General features: G+C 40.7%; 1 protein-coding gene across 7 annotated transcripts; it reads right to left on the bottom strand.

The window, feature by feature from the left end:
* Window positions 1-857: 857 nt before the first annotated feature.
* On the bottom strand, window positions 858-22,877 carry LOC149319513 (ATP-dependent RNA helicase DDX3X-like). Of its 7 annotated transcripts, none has more exons than XM_089511865.1 (19): window positions 22,658-22,877; window positions 19,280-19,337; window positions 18,550-18,600; window positions 15,817-15,879; window positions 12,796-12,927; window positions 11,169-11,292; window positions 10,078-10,242; window positions 9,895-9,994; window positions 7,662-7,797; window positions 6,876-6,961; window positions 6,464-6,562; window positions 6,225-6,385; window positions 5,981-6,125; window positions 5,573-5,717; window positions 5,127-5,308; window positions 4,910-5,027; window positions 4,067-4,223; window positions 3,498-3,646; window positions 858-3,358 (listed from the first exon to the last, which is right to left on the bottom strand). In XM_089511865.1, the coding sequence occupies exons 1-19, from the start codon at window positions 22,700-22,702 to the stop codon at window positions 3,279-3,281; spliced, it is 2,196 nt and encodes a 731-aa protein (XP_089367991.1). In that variant the 5' UTR covers window positions 22,703-22,877; the 3' UTR covers window positions 858-3,278. The 7 variants fall into 7 exon arrangements, with proteins under 7 accessions (XP_089367991.1, XP_089367988.1, XP_089367989.1 ...); XM_089511862.1 differs by having other exon boundaries at window positions 5,528-5,717; window positions 22,658-22,876; XM_089511863.1 differs by having other exon boundaries at window positions 5,528-5,717; window positions 18,550-18,597; window positions 22,658-22,876.
* Window positions 22,878-23,344: the final 467 nt, after the last annotated feature.

Genomic DNA, 23,344 nt, shown 5'->3' with positions numbered 1-23,344 from the left:
GTATCAGGTCTGAAAATACCTTTTAAATTTTGTTAAAACCAGGGAGTTTACTAACATAAGTGAAATTACTTGATGGAATGTATTGTTACTTAACACAGTAGCCAGAATGGTGGGAGCCCAGCATCTCTGGAAGCTAAATCACAAAAATCTTGTCAGTGCTCAGCATCTTTTTCTTTTCCACTATCCCCACCTCCAAAATAGCTTACTCTCTTTGAAAACCTTGTTAATTACTAAAGGACAATACAGTTGGCCCTTCTTATACATGGATTTTTTATACACGATTCAAGCATCCACTGTTTGATAATGTTCAAAAAAAGTATAAATTTCAAATATCAAACCTTGATTTTTCCATTTTTTATAAGGGACACCATTTTGCTATGTCATTATATTTAATGGGACTTGAGCATCCACAGATTTTGTTATATATGGGGGATCTTAGAACCAAACGCCAGTGTACAGCAAGGGTCCAATGTATGCTTATTTCATTTGGATGACAATACCCCTTTGGGAACAGTAATCCATTTGAAGTGCCACAGTATATTATTGGCTACAAAGATCAAGTTGGTGAATCAACAGTGGTAGACAACTCTTCATCTAAAACAGTCTGCAGATCACTGCACACCCTCAAATTAAGGCTGAGCCATGAAATAATTTATTCTGTGCTCTAAAGTGGTTCTCAACTTTTACTCCTCCAGATGTTTTGGGCTTTAACTTCCAGAAACTCTATTGATCATGTTGATGTTTAAAGCACTTGGGAGGAACGAAGTGCAAGAAGAATTGATTTAAAGAACATTTCATCACCAGAAAGCCCATACTTTGTTCAAATAATAAATAAAAAACTCAAAAATGACCTGATGTGCATTTCAACTTTTTATTTTATTAAAATTGAGAGTAATGCACAGCACATGCAGTGCTAGCATCTAAACTAATACAATAAGCAATTACTAAACCTACAGTGACCTGACGTTCAAATCCTTTACACTCAGCAAGTTTAAATCCGTTCTTTGCATATGATTGAATCCTTATCTTAACTGAAGAATATTGCTGGCTGTAAAACTTGCTAAAATGCTATTGCTGAATGTACAAGTCACTGATTATGCCAATACAACAAATATAAACCACATGTTTGAGGATTGCAATGTGCCAGACATTCACTGAAAAAAACCACACAACTAAACAAAAACTCACGCAACAAACATCTGAGAATCTGGACACTTCACATCAGTGTTTTGAAGTGTTTCATTAATATCTTAAGACAAGTGTATCAAAACCTTGGCATGTTCAATTTTAAAGTTGCCAATTTTTGTTTTACTATCAGAAAGTTATGGCTACACTGCCAATGCCGGGTCTGCTTAATTTGACTTAAGAGTTTAATATGACTTAAACATTAAAAGCTCACACTACCCCGAAATATATAATTTCACGCATACGGTGACATTCAACATTCAAGTGCCAGTGTTTTTGTACTGTCTTTTGGTCAAGTTTCTTTAAACTTTCAAAGAATCACTTTTAGGCTTACAAAAATAAATATTTGTCAAAAATGTTCAATAAATATTACACAAAACTAGCAGCAAAAAGTATCTAGAAATCTGTCGTGTGCAAATAGTTTTCTTCCCAACCATTATTCCCATGGTCCCAGTTTTAGAATCTAGTTCCTTCTCCTTAGACAAGCTGCGTTCAGTCTCCCAAGAGACAAAATAAGATTGGAAGTTAAGGACACGCACACAAGACATATAAAATTTTCTGAATGTGCAATAAAAGAAGTATTTTGTAAAAAGTTATGGGCAAAATGTACAAGGGCCTAAATCTAGACTAATTGAAATAGCACCATAACAAATGACCTCAAATACTGTCAAGTGCACCTACTTAAAGTTTAGAACAAGGCACAATACACTTGAAAAGATCTATTGCACTTTAGGAGATTTTGCTGTTGTCCTATACCACTTAGAATAAAAGTTGGTAACAGCTCTGGCCACAGAGGTTAGGTCAGAGATACTAAGTGGCAGAGGCATTTTACTGTTGGAAATACTTTTATCTTTGGCCAGATTCAGCATAACAGACTAAATACAATGGAAACCTATGCAACTAAAACTGACTAAAACTGCACTTGATAGCAGAATTAAACCTTGTGCAGTTATGTACATTCCAACCTTTGTGATCTCAGAATTTGTTACTCTTCTGGAGCCATTTTACAAGTCTACAGTAAGCCAGTTAACACTTCAACGCAGCTTGAACAGAGTAATGTGAATCTGCATTAAAATAAAGCCTGCTGCATAATTCTTCCTGTTCATTCCCCCTTGACCAAAAAACATCAACACTAGCATGCGTTAAGACCAAAAAAATCAGCCAGGCCCTTAAAAAGTGGACCCATCACTGTTGTGGTCAGCCATTCTACCATTTCAATTTTATATGGCAGGCAATTTTGAGAAGTCCAAGTAGATGAATTCTCCTAAAAACTATTTCAAGTTCAGACCTTTAAACATTCCCTGTAATGGTCCGCCTCCATTTGGCTAGCTCACATTAATAATCTGCCTAAACACTGGAATTGCTGTGTTTACTTGCATTAACTTTTTAAAACAGTGCTTGTATGCATGTACCCATACATCACCTCATCATCATGACTGGAATGGCTTATTAAAGACTATCAGGTTCTAAGTACCTATCCAGGATAGAGTGAGCAAATCAACTTTAACTTTGTACAGTTTTGCCACATTAGAAACTAATTCCACTGATATGCTTCAAGATGTTTTATTTTTCAAATCTCCGAGTCTCAAAGCCCTAATGCAGGCCACCGCACAAGTTGGTTTTTTTGTTTTGTTTTGAAGTATAAAGTGGATGAATCAATGATTCCTGTAAGTTGTATCACACCTGCGTGCCAAGGTTTGATTTTTTTAAAGCCCAAGTTGAGTAATTTTGTCAAGACAATTGATAATCTTGGGCATTACTGAGCCAACAGGACATCAAAATAAAAAGTTGTCTAAAGTTAAAGGCACAGTACATTAACAAATGATCCTCAGTCACAAAATTATAAATACAGTCTTGGAGTGGGGGTGGGTGGGGGAGTTAATCCTTGACTACAATGGAGTCTTTAAACCTTCTTCAAAGTAGGGCTTCTGTTCCTTCCCGTCTTGTGACCTTGAGCTCCCTTAAAAAAAATTCAGTGGAGAATCACAGCTGGTAATGTACTGCGAGTTCTTGAAGCTACACAAGGTATAGTCTGGCTAAGTTACATGTGGTTTCCATATTAGCTTGTTTGGTAAGAATCTGCAGCAAGAAGATCAGTTGCCCCACCAATCTACCCCCTGAGAGTTATAGTTGCCTCCATATCCATCACTGTTGTAGAAGCCGCCATAGCCACCTATTAAGACAAAAGTAATCAATAGTTTAGGAGCAAGCAAATTTACCTTTACTTTTTAAAAGCCATTATTTTAGTATTATCCGTACCCACTTCCCTTTCATCCACAAGTGCTCAATATACAATCCTCCCATATACTTACCACCTCCAAAACCTCTGCTCCCACCATGGCCGCCGCCGCTGCCACCTCCACCACTCCGCCCGCTACTTGCACGGCTACTGCCAAAACTGCTGCTGCTACTACTGCTACTTGTTCGATAATCTCTGGCACCAAATCCTCCACTGAAACGGCTAAAAATGAAAAATAGTAATAAGTAACAGGCTATAATTTCTTTAAAGGGGCTTTGTGGATTTTTTTTCTCTTCAGAAATGTTCTCAAACATTATTGTATCAGAAAACAGAAAAACTAAATATCCTTTCTGATTTTTTAACATAACTGGCTATGATACAGGACTATTTATTCACACATGAATTTGCTCGAATGTCAAGGTCAACATCTAATAACCCCTGCTTTCAGAAAGTGACCAAGTAAGAAACTGTTTCAAGCACCTAATCTGTAGAATAATGTATAATTTTGTTGTCTTTTCAATGCCAGACAAAGGTGTTTATTTAAAAGGTCCAGTTAGCATACATCTAACATGCTTATTCTGCTTGCTCAATTTAGTATCATTTCTGGAGTGCAGGCAAATTTAACAGATTAATTTAAGTTACCCTTTAGAGCGCCCACGACTGCTTCCACCCTTGTGATGCTGCTCATATGCCATGTTTTCTAGCCAAGACGGTACTTCCTGTTTAGCTTCAACAAGCAGATCTAACAAGTCCTTTGTGATATTTCCGTTCTTATCATTGAAGAATGATGTAGCAAGGCCTGAGAGAGAGAAAGATACTTTGTTAAGTGAACTTTAGTCGTCAAGTGAGGAAGCTGTCCATGGTCACAAAGCAGTCAGGAAAAGTACAGTTGGAACATGTTTCTGAACGTTTATAAACAGCTCACCAAAAACATATTCTAAGCAGAAGGGAAGCTGTGGACATTCTTCATGCCACTAAGGACAGGTAAGCGTAACTTTAAAAAGTCCAGTACCTCATACATTTTAGAAGCTGAATTCTAGCCATTCTTGCAAAGGAAAAGCAATGAGAGGGGCTATCCTTACCGTATGCTTTGGAAAATGAGAGGAAGAAAAGCAACTGGCAGCACAATCCCTACAGTATAGCAAAATTCAAATCCTTCAGTTTAGAAGTCCAGGCTATAAGCTTTATGAAGCAGGATGCTTCAAACCAATTTCTAAGAGAGTACAAATAATCACCTAGGCAGTCTTCTAAAATGTTCTTGAGTTCTGCAAATATTTCTTTACTTCTGTTCACTGCTTTAGAGGTGACCTACAAGTTCTCCCGATGCTTCCATCCAAAATGAATCTAACCTGATTGGTCTCCCATTACTACTTTACAGCTTTTTCACACTTCCTCAAGCTGGTAGTTACTGGCACTGAAGTTCACATAGTTTGTTTGTTAAGGCTCAACAACTAAGTCTTCAAGTTTATATAAATAGGATCTTACCGAGATTCCCTACACGGCCTGTACGCCCAATGCGGTGCACATATTCTTCTATGTCACTTGGCAAATCAAAATTTATAACATGTTTCACATTTGAGATATCCAATCCTCTTGCTGCTACCTAAGGAAGACAAGAATTTAGTCATCAGAGCCTGTTAACTATATCACATCAAATGAGAGTGCTGAATACATGCACTTTCACAATCTAGCATTGGCTTACTGCAGTGGCAACCAAGATGGGACATCTGCCTGAGCGGAACTGGTGCAATGCTTCTTCTCTGTCTCGCTGAGAGCGATCACCATGGATACTTGTACAAGCATATCCTTCACGGAATAGGAAATCCTCCAGAGAATCAGCCCCCTTTTTAGTCTCCACAAAAACGAGTGTCAAGGCGTTTTCATCTATGTAAGTAAAGAATCTCATTAGCAAACATTGCTGCATCTGTACCTATAGCACCATCAAGTGGTACAAACTAGTATTATGGTTGCAAATAACAACAGAACAACAACTTTACTAGTCAAGCTAGCTGCATGCAGATTTAAATGAAATATTCAAATATAGGACAAAACAGGGAGGAAAAGTCTGAAGCTTTTCCTCCACCTAACATAGATTCTCATTACCTGAGCCATTAGAGTTGTGTTGGAATTCTCCCAAACAGTCTTTACCTGTGGCATTTAGGAGGTCAAGCAGAAATGACCGTTTGTCTGACTCTTCCACCCACACTACTTTCTGTGTGATGTTCTCAGATGTAGAGCCAACTCTGCCAACAGCCAAAAAGATATATTCCTCCAAGAAGTCACGAGCAAGCATCTAAAAAGAAACATTTTATTCAATATAAGACATCCAGATATGAATGTATTCATTAGGCTACACACTTCCATGGATATGTATGAATCAGGGACAAAGTTCATGATCATGGAGCACTCTATCTGTTGAACCTGGAAAAACAGGTTGTCTGCCTACATCCTAACAAGCAGTTACTTCCTTTAAAAAAAAAGAACACATCACCACCTTAGTAGGATCTGCTGGATCTCCCTAAGCTGTACATTACACAACTTCACAAAAGAGAATACCTGGATTTCCTTTGGAAAAGTAGCACTGAACATCATTGTTTGACGGACACCCTTAGGTGGCATAGTGTCTTGTTCAACAATACGACGAATCTGAGGTTCAAAACCCATGTCAAGCATGCGATCAGCTTCATCCAGTACCAGGTATCTAAAACAATTAAGAGTGCCTCATGATTTCCAAGATTTCAAGTTAATAAGCAGCAATCAAGACTGTGAATATTTGTAGCTATGGAGCCATTTCACTTACTTGCAGAAGTCCAGTCCAATCTTGCCTCTCACCATCATATCTACAAGACGACCTGGAGTTGCCACAAGCAAGTGGCAGCCACGTTCCAAGTCTCGTATCTGCTGACCAATGTCAGCTCCGCCATATACAACACAAGGACGAACTTTGGAACGATATGCAAACTGCAGGGGAAAAATAAGGTTTTAGTCTGAGGTATCTTATGCACTGCTATCAAACTGCTAGGAGCATGCAATGTTTACCTTTCTGGCTTCTTCATATATCTGAACTGCCAATTCTCTTGTGGGAGCCAGCACCAGTGAGATTGGGTACTGTTTACGGCGTCCGTATCTTCCATTCTCCTGCAACATTAAACACTTGTTATTAGCTGCAACATAAACTGTAACTGTGGCCCAGGCACCTGATGCATCTTCCATCAAAAAGCAGAAAAAACACCAGAGATGGTTCTAGGTGGTCTTTGGTCCCTCACTGCTCAAGGCATTACAACTATACGCTGGATTTGTGTGCTTCTCCGTACTAATACCACAAACACCCTATTGAGGAGGTTCCTGCCTAGATGCTATTGGAACAAGATCACAATACCCGAGTAGCGTTTTTGGTCAGAACTGTTGGGATAAATCACAGATATGGCTTATATGTTAGATATAAACTTGCCTTCATAGCTCTCAGGGCATCTCCTGGGCCATCTGTATATATCTGACTCAATATGGGCAGAAGAAATGCAGCAGTTTTTCCAGACCCTAAAGGAAAGATACACTTTAGTCTTGATAAAAATACAACACTCAAGTTTCCAAACCAGGATGCCAATCTTTTCCCCACAAAAGCTTAAACAGCAGTAAAGATTTTATTTCTAATATAGATTAAAAATGTCAAAATACTAGCGTCCACACTATGTTAGTTGCTACCCCTAGAGAAATGTAATATCCCATTATTTGCACCATTCCATTCTCATCCTAGCTGTATACATTGCATCCCTAAGCAGCACCATCAAACAGCATTTCCCACCCATATTTGATTTCTGCTCTCTTAACATCTATACAGCACAATGAGACTTCACAACATTAGCTTTGGCTGCATCCACAATGCAGAAATAATCCAGTTTGGCACAACTTTAATGGCCATGGCTCAACGCTATGGAATTCTGGGAATGGTAGTTTGTTGGAGCACAAGCATTTTGCTACCATTCCCAGACATTCTACGACCTACCATTACCAGAATTCCACAGTGTTGAGCCATGGCAATTAAAGTGGTGTCAAACTGGATTATTTCTGCAGTGTGGATGCAGTGTTTGTGTACTGACCAGATTAAAAAAAATATGAAGTAGACATTTCATGATCATATCCACATTCAGGGGGAAACATTCAAGTACACAGATATTTACAGCTCTGAAAATTCAGAAGCAGCATATCAACTTCTCCAACAAGTAATGCACAGGCTTACCTGTCTGGGCACAAGCCATCAAGTCTCTCTTGTCTTTAATGATAGGAATGGCATATTTCTGCACTGGAGTAGGCCGAGTGTAGCGAGTGAGCTCAATGTTCCCCATGATGATTTCCCCCATGTCAACATCGCTGAACTGCAAGATAATTGAAGCTATTAAACAGCAGCCTTGCAAATTAGTCCTGAAGTTATCAGTCTCACAGATCTCTCAACAGAACACTGTGTCTTAATAGTCCCTTCTACTTCCACACTGGCTATGAAAGAGGTTAAGTGCTCTCCTCCACAAGCAGCAAGGAACTACAGTGGGATCCTTCCAACAGACAGCTTTGCTGCCTGAGCAGGAATGTTTCAGGGTTTTTTAAAACTGCTTACAGCAACCAAGAGAAAAAGTTACAATTAAGACTACCAAAGGGGCTGGTGCTGTATGGCAATTTTGCTAGAACTAAAGAAGTCTACAGCCTGCCCAGAAAACCTGACAGAAGAAACAAGATACAAACATGTGAATGTAGCATGAGCACATGAAAAACTCCCAATGAACTCAGTATAAAACTTCAGGTTTATGCCTAATGAAACCAAGATGTGCCTCTACATCAGACATGCACAACTTGGCAGTAGGTATGGGTCAAAATCAAAACTTCTTCAGGCCACAAATCTGTTTTAATTAAACATTAATTAATAATATTAATATTAATTCCATCCCCCCCCCCTTCCTCTGCCTGGCCCTCTGCTCAGGAGAAAGCCGAGCGGCAGAGAAGACTTGGGGGTGAGCGTTTGCTCCGCTTCTTCCTCTGCTGCCTGGCCTTCTCAGGAGAAGGCCAAGCAGTGGAGAAACCTTGCAAGGCGAGTATTTGCCCATCCTCCTCCATATGGCCCTCTTCTCATTAGGAGGCCAGGTGGCACAGGAGCCTTGAACTTGTTTCACATCCTTCAGGCTGACCAAAATTCTTTGACGGGGCATATGCGGTCCCTGGGCCTGCTCTACACACTACACAACAACCAGAGGCCTACATTATTTTTGTTAAAGTCAAGATTTTCCCCAACATTTCACCAATCAAATATTGTATTAAAAAATTTAAGCTGCCAATTCTGAATAAGGTGTCTACAACATTACCACCCTTACACCACACCACCTCTGAATAGCATATAACCACTGCCCAACATATCACATATGGTTTATTTTCTATTAGGTCTGCTTTACTGCCAGCCACTCTAACATTAGAATACTATGGTTTAAAAAGTTGTATCTGTATGTTAATAAAGTTTTAAAAGATGTTCAAATAAATTATATCCTCTAAGACGATGTGTTGTGGTCATTCTTTATTCACCTTATTTGAGAAAATAAAGACCAGAATCAGAAAGAGTATACCAATGTAAATCTCAGTATGATGCAGAAACAAACAAGTTCAACATATGACAAAAGTTCAAAATTTTAAGAAGTAATCTCAATGAAGGCTCAATTGTCCATTCTTTCTATTAACTCAAAAAAGCCAGCATCTAGAGGGAAGAGTTAAGTTGTTGTTGACTAGTAAACTAATCAACCAAAGCAGGCACTGACCTAAAACAGGGGTTCCCATCCTTTGGTCCTCCAGATAGTTTGGACTCAACGTTCCATAATTCCAGGCTGTTGGCCAAACTGTTCTTGATCTGGATCTCAAGTCCAAAACAAATGGCGGACCAAATGTTGGGAACAGTTGGTCTAAAGGAGCAGAAAGGCTTAAGAGATTTTAGACATTTCTAAAGTAATAATAATAATGATAACAACAACAACAACTTGTATCCCGCCTCTCCCTGTATTGGATCAAGGCGGGTAACAACAAACAAAAACAATAAAATCAAACATGACTATCAATAGATAAAAGCATAACAGGACATATTAGATCCTCGTTCCCCAATCTCCCACCCTAAAGTACCATTAAAAACAATTCCCAATAAAATGGTTAATAAAGTAGAAAAGCTTAGAGATTTTTAGTAAGACAGAATTGAGAAAAATGGATACAAATCAGGTAAAATATGTAAACATAGGTAAATAAGTGTACTGAAGGAACTGAATTCAGTACACTTGAATAAATTCCTAAATTTATTAATAAACTCCCCTGAAATCCACCCAGAATTAACTGCTTACTTAATACACTAATTACTGATTAACAAGGTTTCCCTTGTCAGGACCATGTTGACATCCCTTTCATTGGAGACTGATTATGCAACATTAAACAAACAAAAAAAAAATACTTACACTTTCAATGTGTGGAGGACAGTTGTTGCCTGTTGCTTCAACCGGAATGTCATCATATTTTTCAAAATTAATGCCTGTATTCCCACCAGCAAACAGCTCCCTAGAATAGAAATACTCAGCATACTATCAGGCTGCAATGAATACCTGATTTAGAAACTCTGAGATAAAACTGACTGTACTTACTGTTCCATGCGTTCACTTGGTGGAAGTGGTTTGGACCAGTCATCCTCGTCACATTTATCAGACCAACGACTGTTTCCGCCACGATCAAATCTGCCAAAGCCACTCCTATCACCACGACTGCCAATACCATCAAAGTCACTGCCTCTTCCACCACGGTCATCAAATCTAAATCACATAAGATAACATCAGAATCAACTTCCACAAAAATTCTGATGAGAGGCTGAACATAACTGCCTCCCTTTAAAATAACTAACATAATTAAAGTGACCATAGTTTGATTTTTTCCAGGCTGTTGGACATCCCCTTGCTGAGCATAAATTAAACCAAGCTAACCTATCTACACATTCAGCTCTGGGGTTATAAAATCTAGTGAAATCTTAAATCTGGAGGAAAAGTCTTCTCTTGTTCAGATTGCAATTTAGCATTTTTTGGGAACTGATCTTAACACCTCCACTATGGAGAAGCTGGAGTGCACAGAGGCTCCCAATTTTACATCACTCACTGCTGTCCTTAGTGACAAGATAACCAGTAAAGGAAATTGATATAAGCAAATTTAATGTTCAGGTACTACCCTGCTATTGTGCACACATCCATACAGGAACATGCCTCTCAGCTCTTAAAAACATGAAAAAATAAGTAGACTTGGTTCCCCCCCCCCCCTTGGGATTGCAGTGAAAAAAAGAAACTATTTCACATGAAATGCCAATTTTTAAAAGCTTCCAATCATTTTATCAGCAAATTAAATCATTTATTTGTAGTCACACTCTAGGCTAAAGCAATGTTATCAGTAAAGCTGTTTTTGTTGAGATATCACATTTAGCAAATATAAATTTACTGCACAATTAATGAAGAACCAAAGTAAATCAACTCAACACTGTATAATTCAAACCTACTAAAGCTAGTTTAAAATACAAACACTTTTGTACCTCAGGTTATCCTGTATACTTCTTCAGATTACTAACTTTCTCATCTCTCCTTCAACCCATACTTAGTAAAGAGCAGAATAACAGTGGCCAAACTTCTACAGACATTAGAATTACCTACTATGGGCACAGTCTGATTATGTCAATTAGAAGGGAGTCAAGTATTACCTTCCTCTTGAGCCACTGTCACGGTCACCAAAGAAGCTTGATTTTCCTGAACCACGTTCACTTCTTGCACCAAAGCTACTGTATGCATCTCTATCTCTGCCAGCATTCCACCCACCATCAAATCCTAGGAGTAATGCAATCACTGATTAAATGTTTGAATTTTAATGACCAGTTTTTATTAAATGTAAAGAGTCAAAGAATCAAGTAAGAAACAACAACAACACCATAAAGGTGTTTCAGTAATTGATACATCCCCAAATATTTGAATGTACAATTATTCAAGGCAACACACTATCTGGTGTTATACTGCCAATATCACAAGATGGCATTAATTATAAATACCTGATACATTGGTCTTGTAGCAAGTGATATTCAATATGCAACAACTGTTAAACCTCTCAAACAGCAGTAAACTGCTGTCTAGTTACTGTGTATACTCATGTACAAGTCTAGAAATTTAGGTTGAAAAATTGACCCAAAAAACTCGAATTGACTTATCCATGAGTGTAAGTACTGTATCTTAATTCTTATTTAAAAGAAGGAACTATCTCCTGGTGAAAAGCAAGATTATAATATGTGAAGCACCGACCCTCTCTATTCTCTCATCCATCCAGCCTTAAAAGTAAGCACAAAGAGCTATGTCTGCTGGAATTTTATAAGTTCTTTCACATTGTTTGGCTTTGCTTCATCCTTTAGATCCTTTGCTATAGGCCCCTCAGTTTTACCCTTGACTTATCCACGGGTCATAGCAAAATCCATAATTTTGGCCCGAAAACTTGCCCTCGACTTATGCATGAGGTTGACTTATAGTCGAGTATATGCGGGTATGTCCAATGAGGACCCTGCATGTCTTTGTGTCTATGGCTATTAGGCAACTTCCAGTGAATTTTTTCTAAACTCTGAAGTGAGATCTTAATTTTCAATCTAGTTACAATTTTTGTGTAGTATCCTACTATAGCAAACTGGTAACAGAATGGACCATTCTATGAGCAGATTGACAATCTCTGCACCCATACAAGTGGGAGAGCAATTTGGAGGGGGGCAAATCAAATAGTAACCAGCTCCAAGTCACCTATTTCTTGAATTCCTGGCTCCAGGGGACCTGATGGCCCAGGTAATCTTTCCCATAATTTGATTTATTGTAGATTTTTTTTGTAATGGACTGAAAAAATGGCCAGTTCCTATTAAAAAGACACTGAAGCCAACAGGATGAAACTTCATGTGGAGAAAGAACCCGAAAAATGTTTATGCTCCTCAACATGCAAAATATGGAGTATAAAACTGGCTACTGAATAAAAAGCTACACTGTAATGAAAGCACTCACCTGATTGAGTTCTAGCTTCAGAATTCTAAATCATCATCTTACAGTAGGTGTAGCAGTAAATTAAACTGCCATGGCCCCCATTAAAGTAACAGGTATGAATACTAGTACTGTAGCCTTTCAGTTTAGGAAAAAGCAGCTCTGTCAGAACTGCTTGGTAACAATCTCCAACTTCCATAGAAAGTTGCAGCAACTCCATACTACTATAACCTAGGCTTTCTACAACATAGCTACGTTTTTCCCAGCAAGAGCACCAGCAGACTCTGAAGGAGTGTTGCATGAAAGGTGACAGGTCCCCACGCCCACCTCTGTCATCACGTCCAGATCCTCCTCTGGATCCAAACACACCGCGATCACGATCGTAGCCATTCATCCGGCTGTCACGATCATATCCATTCATATAGCCATTACCTCCACGAGAGTCCCAGCTGGGGGAATCTTTGGCAGAGAATAAAAAGTTAAACAATTAAAGGGTAAAATGTCACTCGTGCTGGCAAATAGTGTTTGCAAGCTCCATGGCATCAGTGTGACTTTCACTGCCAGAAATTTATATCAAGGACACTTTCCATGGGAAAGGACTGGCAAGTTTGGGGCCAAATTCTTGATCAGAAATGCAGACACTGACTTGATCAGGATGCTGCATTAGTGTTGCCAAAAGCTGCAAACATTTAGTTCAGCCAAGGGTTTAGGGGAAAAGCTAGCACAACTGTTTGTATGTGTATTAGTTTTGGGCACCAGTAGCTGCTATAATGCTGTAAGCAGAGCATGTCTTAAAGAAAGGTGGTCACAGTGTGAAGCAAGCTTCAAGATTCTGTGCTAAGCTCAGTCAAGTACTATGAAGTATAAAGATAATGAATACTTTGTGAATGTGCATGATCACCAGATAGCCCTTTAATTGGTAGAGTTGTGTGTTGTTTGGATCCCAAATCCAAATACAGAAACTGAACTCTGCTTTTGTCACTATGAAGTTCCTGAAGGAATTACATTGGAGAGTCTAATCAGACTGAGATTTTAAAATCTCAGATGAACTTCTGATAGCATAAGCAATGTTGCAAAAAACACAAAGTCCTGTGAAAGCTGTGGCATAAACTGCCATTAGATCACAAAAAGTGAAATACAAAGGGACCAGGGAAGAAAAATTACAGTTTTTTCCCTCTCACCCCATCTTTTCCTTAGGGGAACAAGGGTGGTTGGCAAAAACTGGGGGTAGAGGTCAAGGTAACTTTCTCTATGAAAATGAATGACATTCTTTTCTAAAGGAAAAGCTTAAATATTAAGGTCTACATTTGCAACTCAGAATGGAAACATCCATGGTATTAAGAAACTACAATCCCTGCAGACATGTGTAATTTAATCCAATCTGAGGCTGCCAACTTAATTGCTTATAGTAGGTCACCCAATGTTGCCCTGTTTAATTCCAAAAGGTTTTTGTGTTATCTCTTTTGTTTTGGATAATACTGATCTCAAAGGTGAAAAATTGTTTGCAAGAGCAACAACTAATATAAGCAGAGCATAATATACCTGATAGATTTATTATTATAATAATAATAATAATAATAATAATAATAGGATTTATTTATATGCCGCCCAATCACTGGAAATCCGGTCGGCTTACAACAGAGGGGATAATAAAGCATTTGTAGTTGTAATTGTATTAATTACAATAGATTTACACACTATTTTTGTACATACTTTACGTTTTGACAGTAGTAATGTTTGAAAACGTAGATATTTCAGCAATCCCATAACTTTAACTACAAAAAAAATTGACTTTTTCCACAGCTTCAGACTGTTGAAAAAATCTGTATGTGGTCACTGCTCCAAAGTATTTGTTCTGCTTTTTAAATCCTATCGCAAGTTCTAGTTAAGGTGGAACAAATTATTCCAAAGATTCTCTTCTCCAATGTACTAAACCTTCCAAGTACTTACTCAACCTAAAAACAGCTAAAATGTTTATACGAAAGAATGGGAGAAACAATATTAAACAATCTATAGTCGTGCTTCCATATTCGTGGTTAGGGGTGAAGGGCCCTTGCGAATGCAAAAATTTTGTGAATAACCCCTCCCCCCAGTTACAGAGCAGCAGGGAAGGGTTGGAGAGGAGCACACGTTTGCCTCTCTTTCCTCTCTGTCACTCTGTGGCTGGCTCAACTGGGCCAGTTACAGAGCAGCAGGAAGGGGATGGAGAGGAGTGAGAGTAAGCGTGCATGTTGCAGTCTTGACTTTGCAAATGATCTAAACCACGAGTGCTAAAAGCCACAAATACAGAAAGACAATGGTAGTTTTAAAGATCTGAAAGATTTGGCACACAATATTTATGTGTATTTACAAGTTACCAGAACATACTTTGGTGAAAGGTAAACTTGCGTAAGGATAAACTTGCACAGTGTAACATGTAGAGCGCTGGGCTAGGACTCTAGCAGACCTCAGTGTGAATCCCCCTCAGCCATGTAAAATCCCCCTGGTCACCATGGGCTATCACACTCTTTCAGCCTTACAGGAAAAAGTAGTAGCAAATGTCTCCTGAATAAACATTGCCAAGAAAACCCTATGGTAGGATTGTTGTAAGGAAAAGTTGACTTGAAATTTACACATACATTTATGGGGACAGGATACATGTGATTATCATTGTCATGTTAAGAGAATAATTATATGGCTTTTTTGTTTTGGTACAAGTGTATCACACAGCTGTATTAATGTATTTGATTTAATGTATATCATGCATTTCTCCCAGCATATAATTATTTGAATTATGTCTGTTAATGCAATATATGTTTTAATGTCAGTAACCCTTAATCCAAACAATAATCTACATCATTTTCACACAGCCAGTAAGCATTGTGCACTATTTATCTGTAAACATATCGTTGTGCATGTAGGCCACAGAAACTTTGTTTGGCAACTAGAATTATTTAAAATAAAATAAAGTAATAATAAATCTGGAGTGGCTAAATTTCAAGTGACTAGCAAACCTGGTGATGCATAATAAAGTTCCCCATCTTGTTTCTTAATTGGATTTGACTACTATCCGCAGCTGAATATTAAAAATCTAATAAAAAGTGCTATCAAGCCACAGGACCATGAAACAAGATTTTAAGCTTGTTCAATACAAGTGAATTTTTCATTTCCTCATTGTCTCATTTTCCTTAACATGCTAAGCAAATCAGTCTTTAAAAAGTTAAATAGGCAAGTAAAGCATGCCTGACTATGCGTTTCAAGAAAAAGCTCACACCATTAGTTGACTGCAAATTCCTGTTATGCAGTATGCCTGGAGGCATGCTCTCAAATAGCAAACTGTAAGATCACTCCAGCCTTACACCAACTTACAGCTTCTTGGTGGTGGCGTCGAATTGGAATAGTAGTTTGCTGTATTGTTATAGGCATTTCCTGCTGCAAAAGAGTCATGAACACTCCTAGCGTTATGATTTACTCCAAATATAAACACAAAATTGTAATTCACTGGTATAATGAAATTTCTTCAACCTGCAAAAAAAACCCTTTTACCCAAGCAGTGTAGTGGGAAAACTACTTGCCAAGGTCTTTACAAATGCACCTATTTACCTCTGACACTGAAGGTGACCTGAAAATGAAAAACCAAGAGGAGTGTCTTGTTTCCTGGTGGTTAAGATAGCTGACCTCATTCCTCTAATGAATCTCTGGCAGACAGAGGAGTTGTTAAGTAGAAAAGTTGGCCCCTCAGCAAGTATCAGAAATGGGAGTACCTCCATTTATTTGAGCTTGCTTACCAGACAAAAAAGGGTTAAATGTTGGGATAAGTCATCAGGTGGTGGCAGGAGCAAGATTTTAGATAAAAAGCTGGTCTCAAGTGATCCCATCCAGCTTACCAGGAGTAAGGGGAACCCAAAGAACCTTCACATGGTAGGTTCTGTGTTCTCAGAACACCATAACAGCAAGTTAAAATACCCTCAGAAGTGTTGGTGAATTTTCAGCACTTCCAGAGCACACTTGGGGTTAGCATGTACCCAATCCTTTTGCTTGGAGAAAAAGGTCAGCATATTTCTGGGTCATAATCACAGGAACAGCTACAGCTCCTTCAGAAGTGCCTTTGCTAGCACCTAAATAAGCACACAGCTATGGAAGAGCCCTGATATGCCTTAGTCATTTGGAAAGCAGGCATCACTCACTTTGCTGCACCATGAGAGTCAACAGATGATTTTGCCACCCATGTGAATGTAACCCTTCGCAACATAACCCAAAATTGTTTTGGGCAAGGGCTAGTATGGCCACTTTAGATTATCACTGTATTCATGATGAAAACACTCTCATATGTCAGAGGACAGGACAATAAAGGGACATGTTGAAACAACTGGAAGTGACTAATTCTTAGAAATGGTTGCCAATGCTTGTGGATACTCATTACCTGCAGTCAACCCAAGAGTAAAGAGCTTTATTGTTGTACTGTTATAAGGTAAAGATTTTTTATAGTTTCTGAAGTAGCTATGAACCTCAATTTTAGACTTTCTGCTTGTAATTAGGAAGAATGCAAAACCAACCTGCCCAATGCTTAGGACAGTGGTTCCCAACCTTTCTAATGCTGCGACCCTTTAATACAGTTCCTCATGTTGTGGCGACCCCCAACTATACAATTATTTTCATTGCTATGTGCAAATATGTGTTTTCCGGTGGTCTTAGGCAACCCGTGAAAGGGTTGTTCGACCCCCAAAGGGGTCCTGACCCACATGTTGGGAACCACTGGCTTAGGATATAGAGCATGACTGGTATATTCAAAAGTCAAAAGATTCATATGGGATCTTCCCTGCTACGAAATATTCTACCATCCATCAACAGCTATACTAGAGGCAAGCAAAACAACAAGCCAAGTTCAAAGCTTGTCATCTGCTGCATTTTCAATGGCAGTGATATGTAACTACCCAACTTTCAAAAAATATTTGTAACTTTTTTCCTGCTCAAAAATCTGAAAGTATTTGTGAACTGACTGATTAAATAAGGATATGGCCCACAACTCAGGAAAGCACACATCCTTCACAAGTATAAACATTTTTTGTGGAATCTTTAGTAAAAATATCTGTGTAAGACTTCTATGAACTATGATCTGCTGCTAAGCAAATGTTGGTCTAGAGGGGCACCTATCCTATCCTGTAGCTACAGTATAAACAGGCATTTTAGCGCACAACTCCAATATGCTTCTGTTAACAAAGACCATTGCCATCGATTATGCAAGCAGCAGTGACTTTCAAATTATGATATTTAAAGCAAAGTAACTTACTATCATATATCCAAGGGAGAACAGAAAATAGAAAAATAACTAGTTTTCATTCAAGCTTCCCTTAGTTGTGAATCAGGCATTATAAAAAATATTATCTCAAACAGCTTGGAATTACAGGATATTCCTCTAGAGCTTTCAACAGGCAGATTTAGAACATGAGGCAATTTAAGAAGAGGAGTTTAAAGAAATCAATTCATTGTCATTTAAAAGATTGTACCCAGACTTCCTTGTAGAAATGTTTGAACAATTTTCCTAGAGCAAATTTAGAGGCACCAAGTGCACTTTGAAACCATAACAGGCCACCAAATTATGTTGCCTGACTGGTTTTTTAATCTGCCACCATTTAAATTCTGAAAGTATATGAAGTTTTTCACAAGCTCCAAGTCAAATTACCAGATGTGTTTCCACAAACTCCCAGGTGCTAGACTACAAGTCTATCATCAAAAGCAGCCATTGCCTACCTGATACTGCCTCTACTGCAACAGGTACATTCCTCTCTAACAGGCTCTTTGCTACTGAAGTAGCTTTGCTGTTCTTGCCCTTTAATTACTGCAACCTATCTAGTTAATAATAACAATGAATCTGAAGTTTCTCATCCCTTCCATCCCAGTACTGGAAAAGGGAGCCAGACATCCCAGCATTAATGTGCAACTTACCTCACATTTTCAGAGCTACCACTGCTTTTAAGAGCATAGCACATCCATTTCTAATACACTTAATACATGTTGATTTTCATACCCCAACTCAGTTACATGGCAACATTAATACTGACAGGATATCTCATAGGCAGAATATCCATGTACCAAACATACCCTGCTTTGAAGCTTCTCTATTCCGTAAGTGAGGAGGAATGTAGCGACCTTCTGAAAGTAAAAACAGAAACTTGTTAGTTTTAAACATTTTTGGTCTGCACTAAGATTTCATCATAAGCACTATTGCACATTCATGTGTTCCTTTAATTAAGTACTTTATGATTGAAGCATGTAATATAAATCTGCAGCTAAGAAGACCAACTGCCCTCAAGACAAATACAGATATATAAACCCACCCAGAGCAGCTACGATGTAAAAATAACATTCTAATTACTGTTATGTAATTAGTTATCACTGGAATGTGTTAACGCCTCACTGCTCGCTATCAGAAACATGCTTCCATTTCAACAAACAATCCTGTTTGTCAACATGTAAAAGCAGAATATTTTCACTGAACCTAATTCACTTCACTGGGCATCAAGAAAATGAAAGTGCTGCTCTGGGAATCTGGGCCCATTCCTACAGGTACAGAATTTCATTACATCATTGGAAGCCGATTTAAGAAACAGGAACTCCTTTTGTTCCAAGAACAAAATTCTTACCATGAAAACATGGTGGAATATTTTATGAAAAGTCAGTGAGATTTAGTGGTATAGAACTTCACACAACAATATTTGCAAGAACAAATATATTCCATATTGGTTGAATTCCAACAGCAAGGAATTATTTTCTGGTCCTATAGGTAACCATGTTATCTAACTCTAAATAAATAAATAAATTATATACTCACTACTTGCTGTGCCTCCTCCACTCTGAGAGTCTGAGGAATTCAAGTCTAGACCAGCAAACTTTAAAACAAAAGAACAAAAATAAATACTTAGTTTTGAACTATGTGAATAATTATTAAGTATATATATTAAATCCAGCTTTCTCCTTTCAATATCAACATACTTGCTTTGATTTATCAATCAAAAACCTACAAGAACTACTGTAACTTCCTTGTAGCATTTATACATTTGAAAAGTAATAATTTAATACTGCACACAGCTACTTGTTGAACTTATTCTAGTACTGTTAATATCAATGTCACCTATCACTCAGTTAACCATCCCAACTGTTAAGTGTAAAAATATAAAAAGTTACACTGCCCCCCCCCCGGGGGGGAAACATTTTGCAGAGCCAAACGTAAAGGCATCAATCACATTGCTTACTGTGATGGTGTGCCTTCAAGTATAGGATGAATAGCCTTTATCAAAAATGTTTGGGGACAGAAAGTGTTTTGGATTTTTCTTCCAGATTCTGGAATATTTGCATATACATAATGAGATATCTTGAAGATGGGACCCAGGTCTAAAGATAAAAATCATTTCTTTTGTCTATGCCTTATATTCACAGCCTGAAGGTAATTTTATACATGATATTTTTCAAATAATTAAAATTTTGGATAGTTGTGGATTTTGGAATTCCAGGTAAGGGAAGCTCAACTTATAGTTTCCAACTTATGGTGACCCTAAAGCAAACCTATAATGTTTTTCTTGGCAAGATTTCTCCAGAGCTTTGTCTTCCTCTGAGTGTGACTCAGTGGGCTTCCCGGGCGGAGATTTGAACCCTGATCTCCAGGGCCATAGCCCAATGCTCAAACCACTACACCAGATGGATATTTTATTGATTGCCCTTATTAAAAAATGTCCAAAGCTGTCCAAGATTTATTAATACTTGTGTATTTATAGAACAAATGCTCTGAGAAGACACTATGATCTTGGTCCCAACATTTTGCCTATGAGACAGGATGGGGAGCAGGAAGTTAAATAAGAAAAAGCTCTTTCCCCGCCCCGTATGAGTTTCTGGAAGACAGAAGGAAGGCTTCCTTCATCATGAGGGCCTTCCATCAAAGGCACTGAATGCTTGGTTGAGGAAAAAGCCCCCTCCCCTTTCTCAGGGTGAGGAGATGTCCTCATCACCAAGAGGGACCAGGCACTGCAAAATGGAGGCCGTACAAGGAAAACGTAGGGCATGACCAACCAGATGTTTGAAACATTCATAGAAATATAAATCCATGATTCTTAACCATATTCAAAACGGAGGACCTTTTGGAGCTCCTCCTGGAGGGAAGGTAATGAAATGTAGGACATGCCCTGGCTCAGGAGGACACCTAGAGATCCTGGGACTAAAAGACTTGTGTAAATGTAAATCCATGCTCAAAAGGAAGGACGTTTTAAAATCCCTCCTGGACAGAAGCCTGAAGTGGAGGACAGGTCCTGGAAAAGGAGGATGTGTCTGGTCACCCTGGCTATTGTGACGGTTCTACTCTGCAGCAGGGCAGCCAAAGGTCCCCACCACAAATGGCAATAGCAGCTTCATTTATATATACTGCTTCATAATGAACTAACAGGGTCTAAGCGATTTACAAATTGTAAGCCAATTGCCCCCAACAATCTGGGTACTCATTTTAGTGACCTCCTTGGAAGGATGCAAGCCTGAGCCCTTTTGCTGGTATTGAGCTTGCAACCTTGTGGTTTGTGAGTGAGTGGCTGCAGTGCAGGCCTTTAACCCCTGGGCCACCAGGAAGGAAGTCAGAAAGGCTAGGGGAAGAGGCCAGGCTGGATGGCCCCTGAGCCCTGGCTGGGACTGAACTCACAACCTCCCCATGCCATCTCAACTAAGGACAGAACCATCCAAATGTAGGCCTCTTAGTAACATCTCTAATTGGCTTTTCCTCCTGTGACATCTTGCCTGATGGAGAAGCCCATGGAGCTTCGAAAGCTTGCAACACGGGCATTGTGCATTTTGTTCGGCCAATAAAGGTATCGCTGGTGGATTGATTATCTGCTGAGATATTTCTGAACTGTGAATGCGAAGGCTTCCATGACTGGGGCCCATCGTTTTTTGTGGGTTTTGGGGGGCTGTGTGTCCATGCTCTCAATGAGTTTATTCCTCCTCTGTGTATCCCCCCCCTTGGTTGCAAGATCTCTGAATCTTTAAGGGAAGGTGAGGCCCAGGAAGGCCTTCAGAGGAGATGCCAGCCACAGAGGCTGTTGAGGCTGTCTCGTGGCTTGCGGGGGGGGGGGGGGGGGCGGCTGCAGTGCTGGCATCAACCACCGGGAAAATGGAGAACGTTCCAGAAAAAAAGCAGGCAGGAGGCGGCCCAGCAACAGCTGGAAAACCCTCCTCCTGGAGGCACGAACCTGGAAGGGGAGGCCGCCTTCTGGAGCCCTCCAGGGCAGAGGGAGGGAGGGAGGGAGGGAGGGCGCCTCCGGCTAAGCCCGCTGCCTACGACTCCCGCAAAGGAGACAAAATGGAGGGCGTCAAGGAAATCGTGGGAGGGCTCAGCATTGCTGTAAGAACTCAAGGGCGGAAGGTCCGGCCTTTTAAGGCTCCTCCGAACGCTCTGGATGTATTGACAAAAGGAGTGCCGCCTCTAAGGATCGCTTTCATTTATTCCTTCAAGGGAGAGGAGAGGCCTTTTGGGGGGGGCTCCTCCTGGGCAGCCGGCTCGGCTCCGTCACGTGACCCACTTCGGGAGCCGCCGCCGAAGCGAAGCATCTCCGAGGAAGGCTTTTACGAGGGAAGCGCGCTCCCGGCCCCTCCTTTCCTCGCGAAAGGACAAAGGAGGCGGGAGCGCGAGCGAACACGAAACCGCGCACGCGCGAGAGAAAGGAGGGAGGGACGAGAGAGCGCAGCGCCACCGTTGCGCTTCCCTCCCTCGCCATGAGGCAGACCGCGCATGCGCGCCGCAGCCGCCATGATCACCCCTCCCCCTCCTCTTCCTCCTGCCCCCTCCCTGCAGTTCGGGCATGCGCACAATGGCCGCCGTTGTTTCTCGCTGTCGCTCCCAGCCTCCGCCACTAGGGGGCCCGGCAGAATCTAATCCCTCGCCGCTGCCGCACAAAGCACCCGAAACAGGCCGAGGCCTTGCCTGACCCAGCACGGCCCTCGCAGCCCCCGGCTCCCCCCTTTCTTCACCCGCTTCTCTCCACCCCTCGCCCGGGGATGGTTCCTTGGAGCGGCAGAGGAGGGATCCATAAAACTGCGTCACAATTAAATGCGCCACTGGGAGGCCTTGGTAGGGGGAGGGATGGAGGAGGGGGAGACCCGAAGGAGGCCGAAGGGGATGGGGAGGCCTCGGGGCCTGGGTCGGGCTAGGCCTCGGCGTCGCTCTCTGGCTCACCTGCTGATCTAGACCGAGGGCATTCTCCACTGCCACATGACTCATAACGAGAGGTCGTCTCGGGAGGTCCCGCTCCACGCAGAGAAAAGTCAGGGTTCACCAGAAACGTCGTCGGGATTCACTGTCTCGGCTGCCGCAGCTCACTAGCCTTCGCCTCCGAATCGCGTCTCTAACTGAAACCCCCCCAGTTCGGCCGGGGCCTTTTTATATCTCTCCGCCCCCTCGACGTCGACGTGATGACCTCAGCAACCAAGCCACGCCCACTCTTCTTCTTACTCCTCCTCCTCCTCTCGGCCCCCTCCCCCCGCCTAGGCTTGCAGCAGAAGGTCTCGCGGGGAGACCGCTCCGCATAAAGAAAGAGGGAGAGGCGGGGGGAGGGCAGAGGACTCCCAGAACTCCCGCGAGAACTGAGGTGAAGGGAGGGGGAACTCCTCCCGAATTACACTGTGAGCGAGAGGGCTCGCGCTCAGTTGTCACCGCGAGGCTTCTCTATACAAAGTGGGTGGTGCTACTCCTCGCGCGAGATCTCCCTCCTTTACCCCTTCCCTTTCGTAAAATGGCTGTCGAGTCACTACTACCCGTCCTCTCTCTCGTTTGTCGGAGATCTCGCGATGCTTCGGCTGAGGGCCGCTTGGCGCAGCGACAGTATGGGGGCCTCGCTCTTTTTAGGTCACGTGGTCATCTTGA

Source organism: Sceloporus occidentalis, unplaced genomic scaffold (assembly GCF_023333645.1).
Source record: "Sceloporus occidentalis isolate IW3139 unplaced genomic scaffold, rSceOcc1.0.p SCAF_2, whole genome shotgun sequence".
NCBI lineage: Eukaryota > Metazoa > Chordata > Lepidosauria > Squamata > Phrynosomatidae > Sceloporus > Sceloporus occidentalis.
The sequence above is the reverse complement of the archived record's forward strand: the minus strand, read 5'-3'. Positions and strand labels throughout refer to the sequence as shown.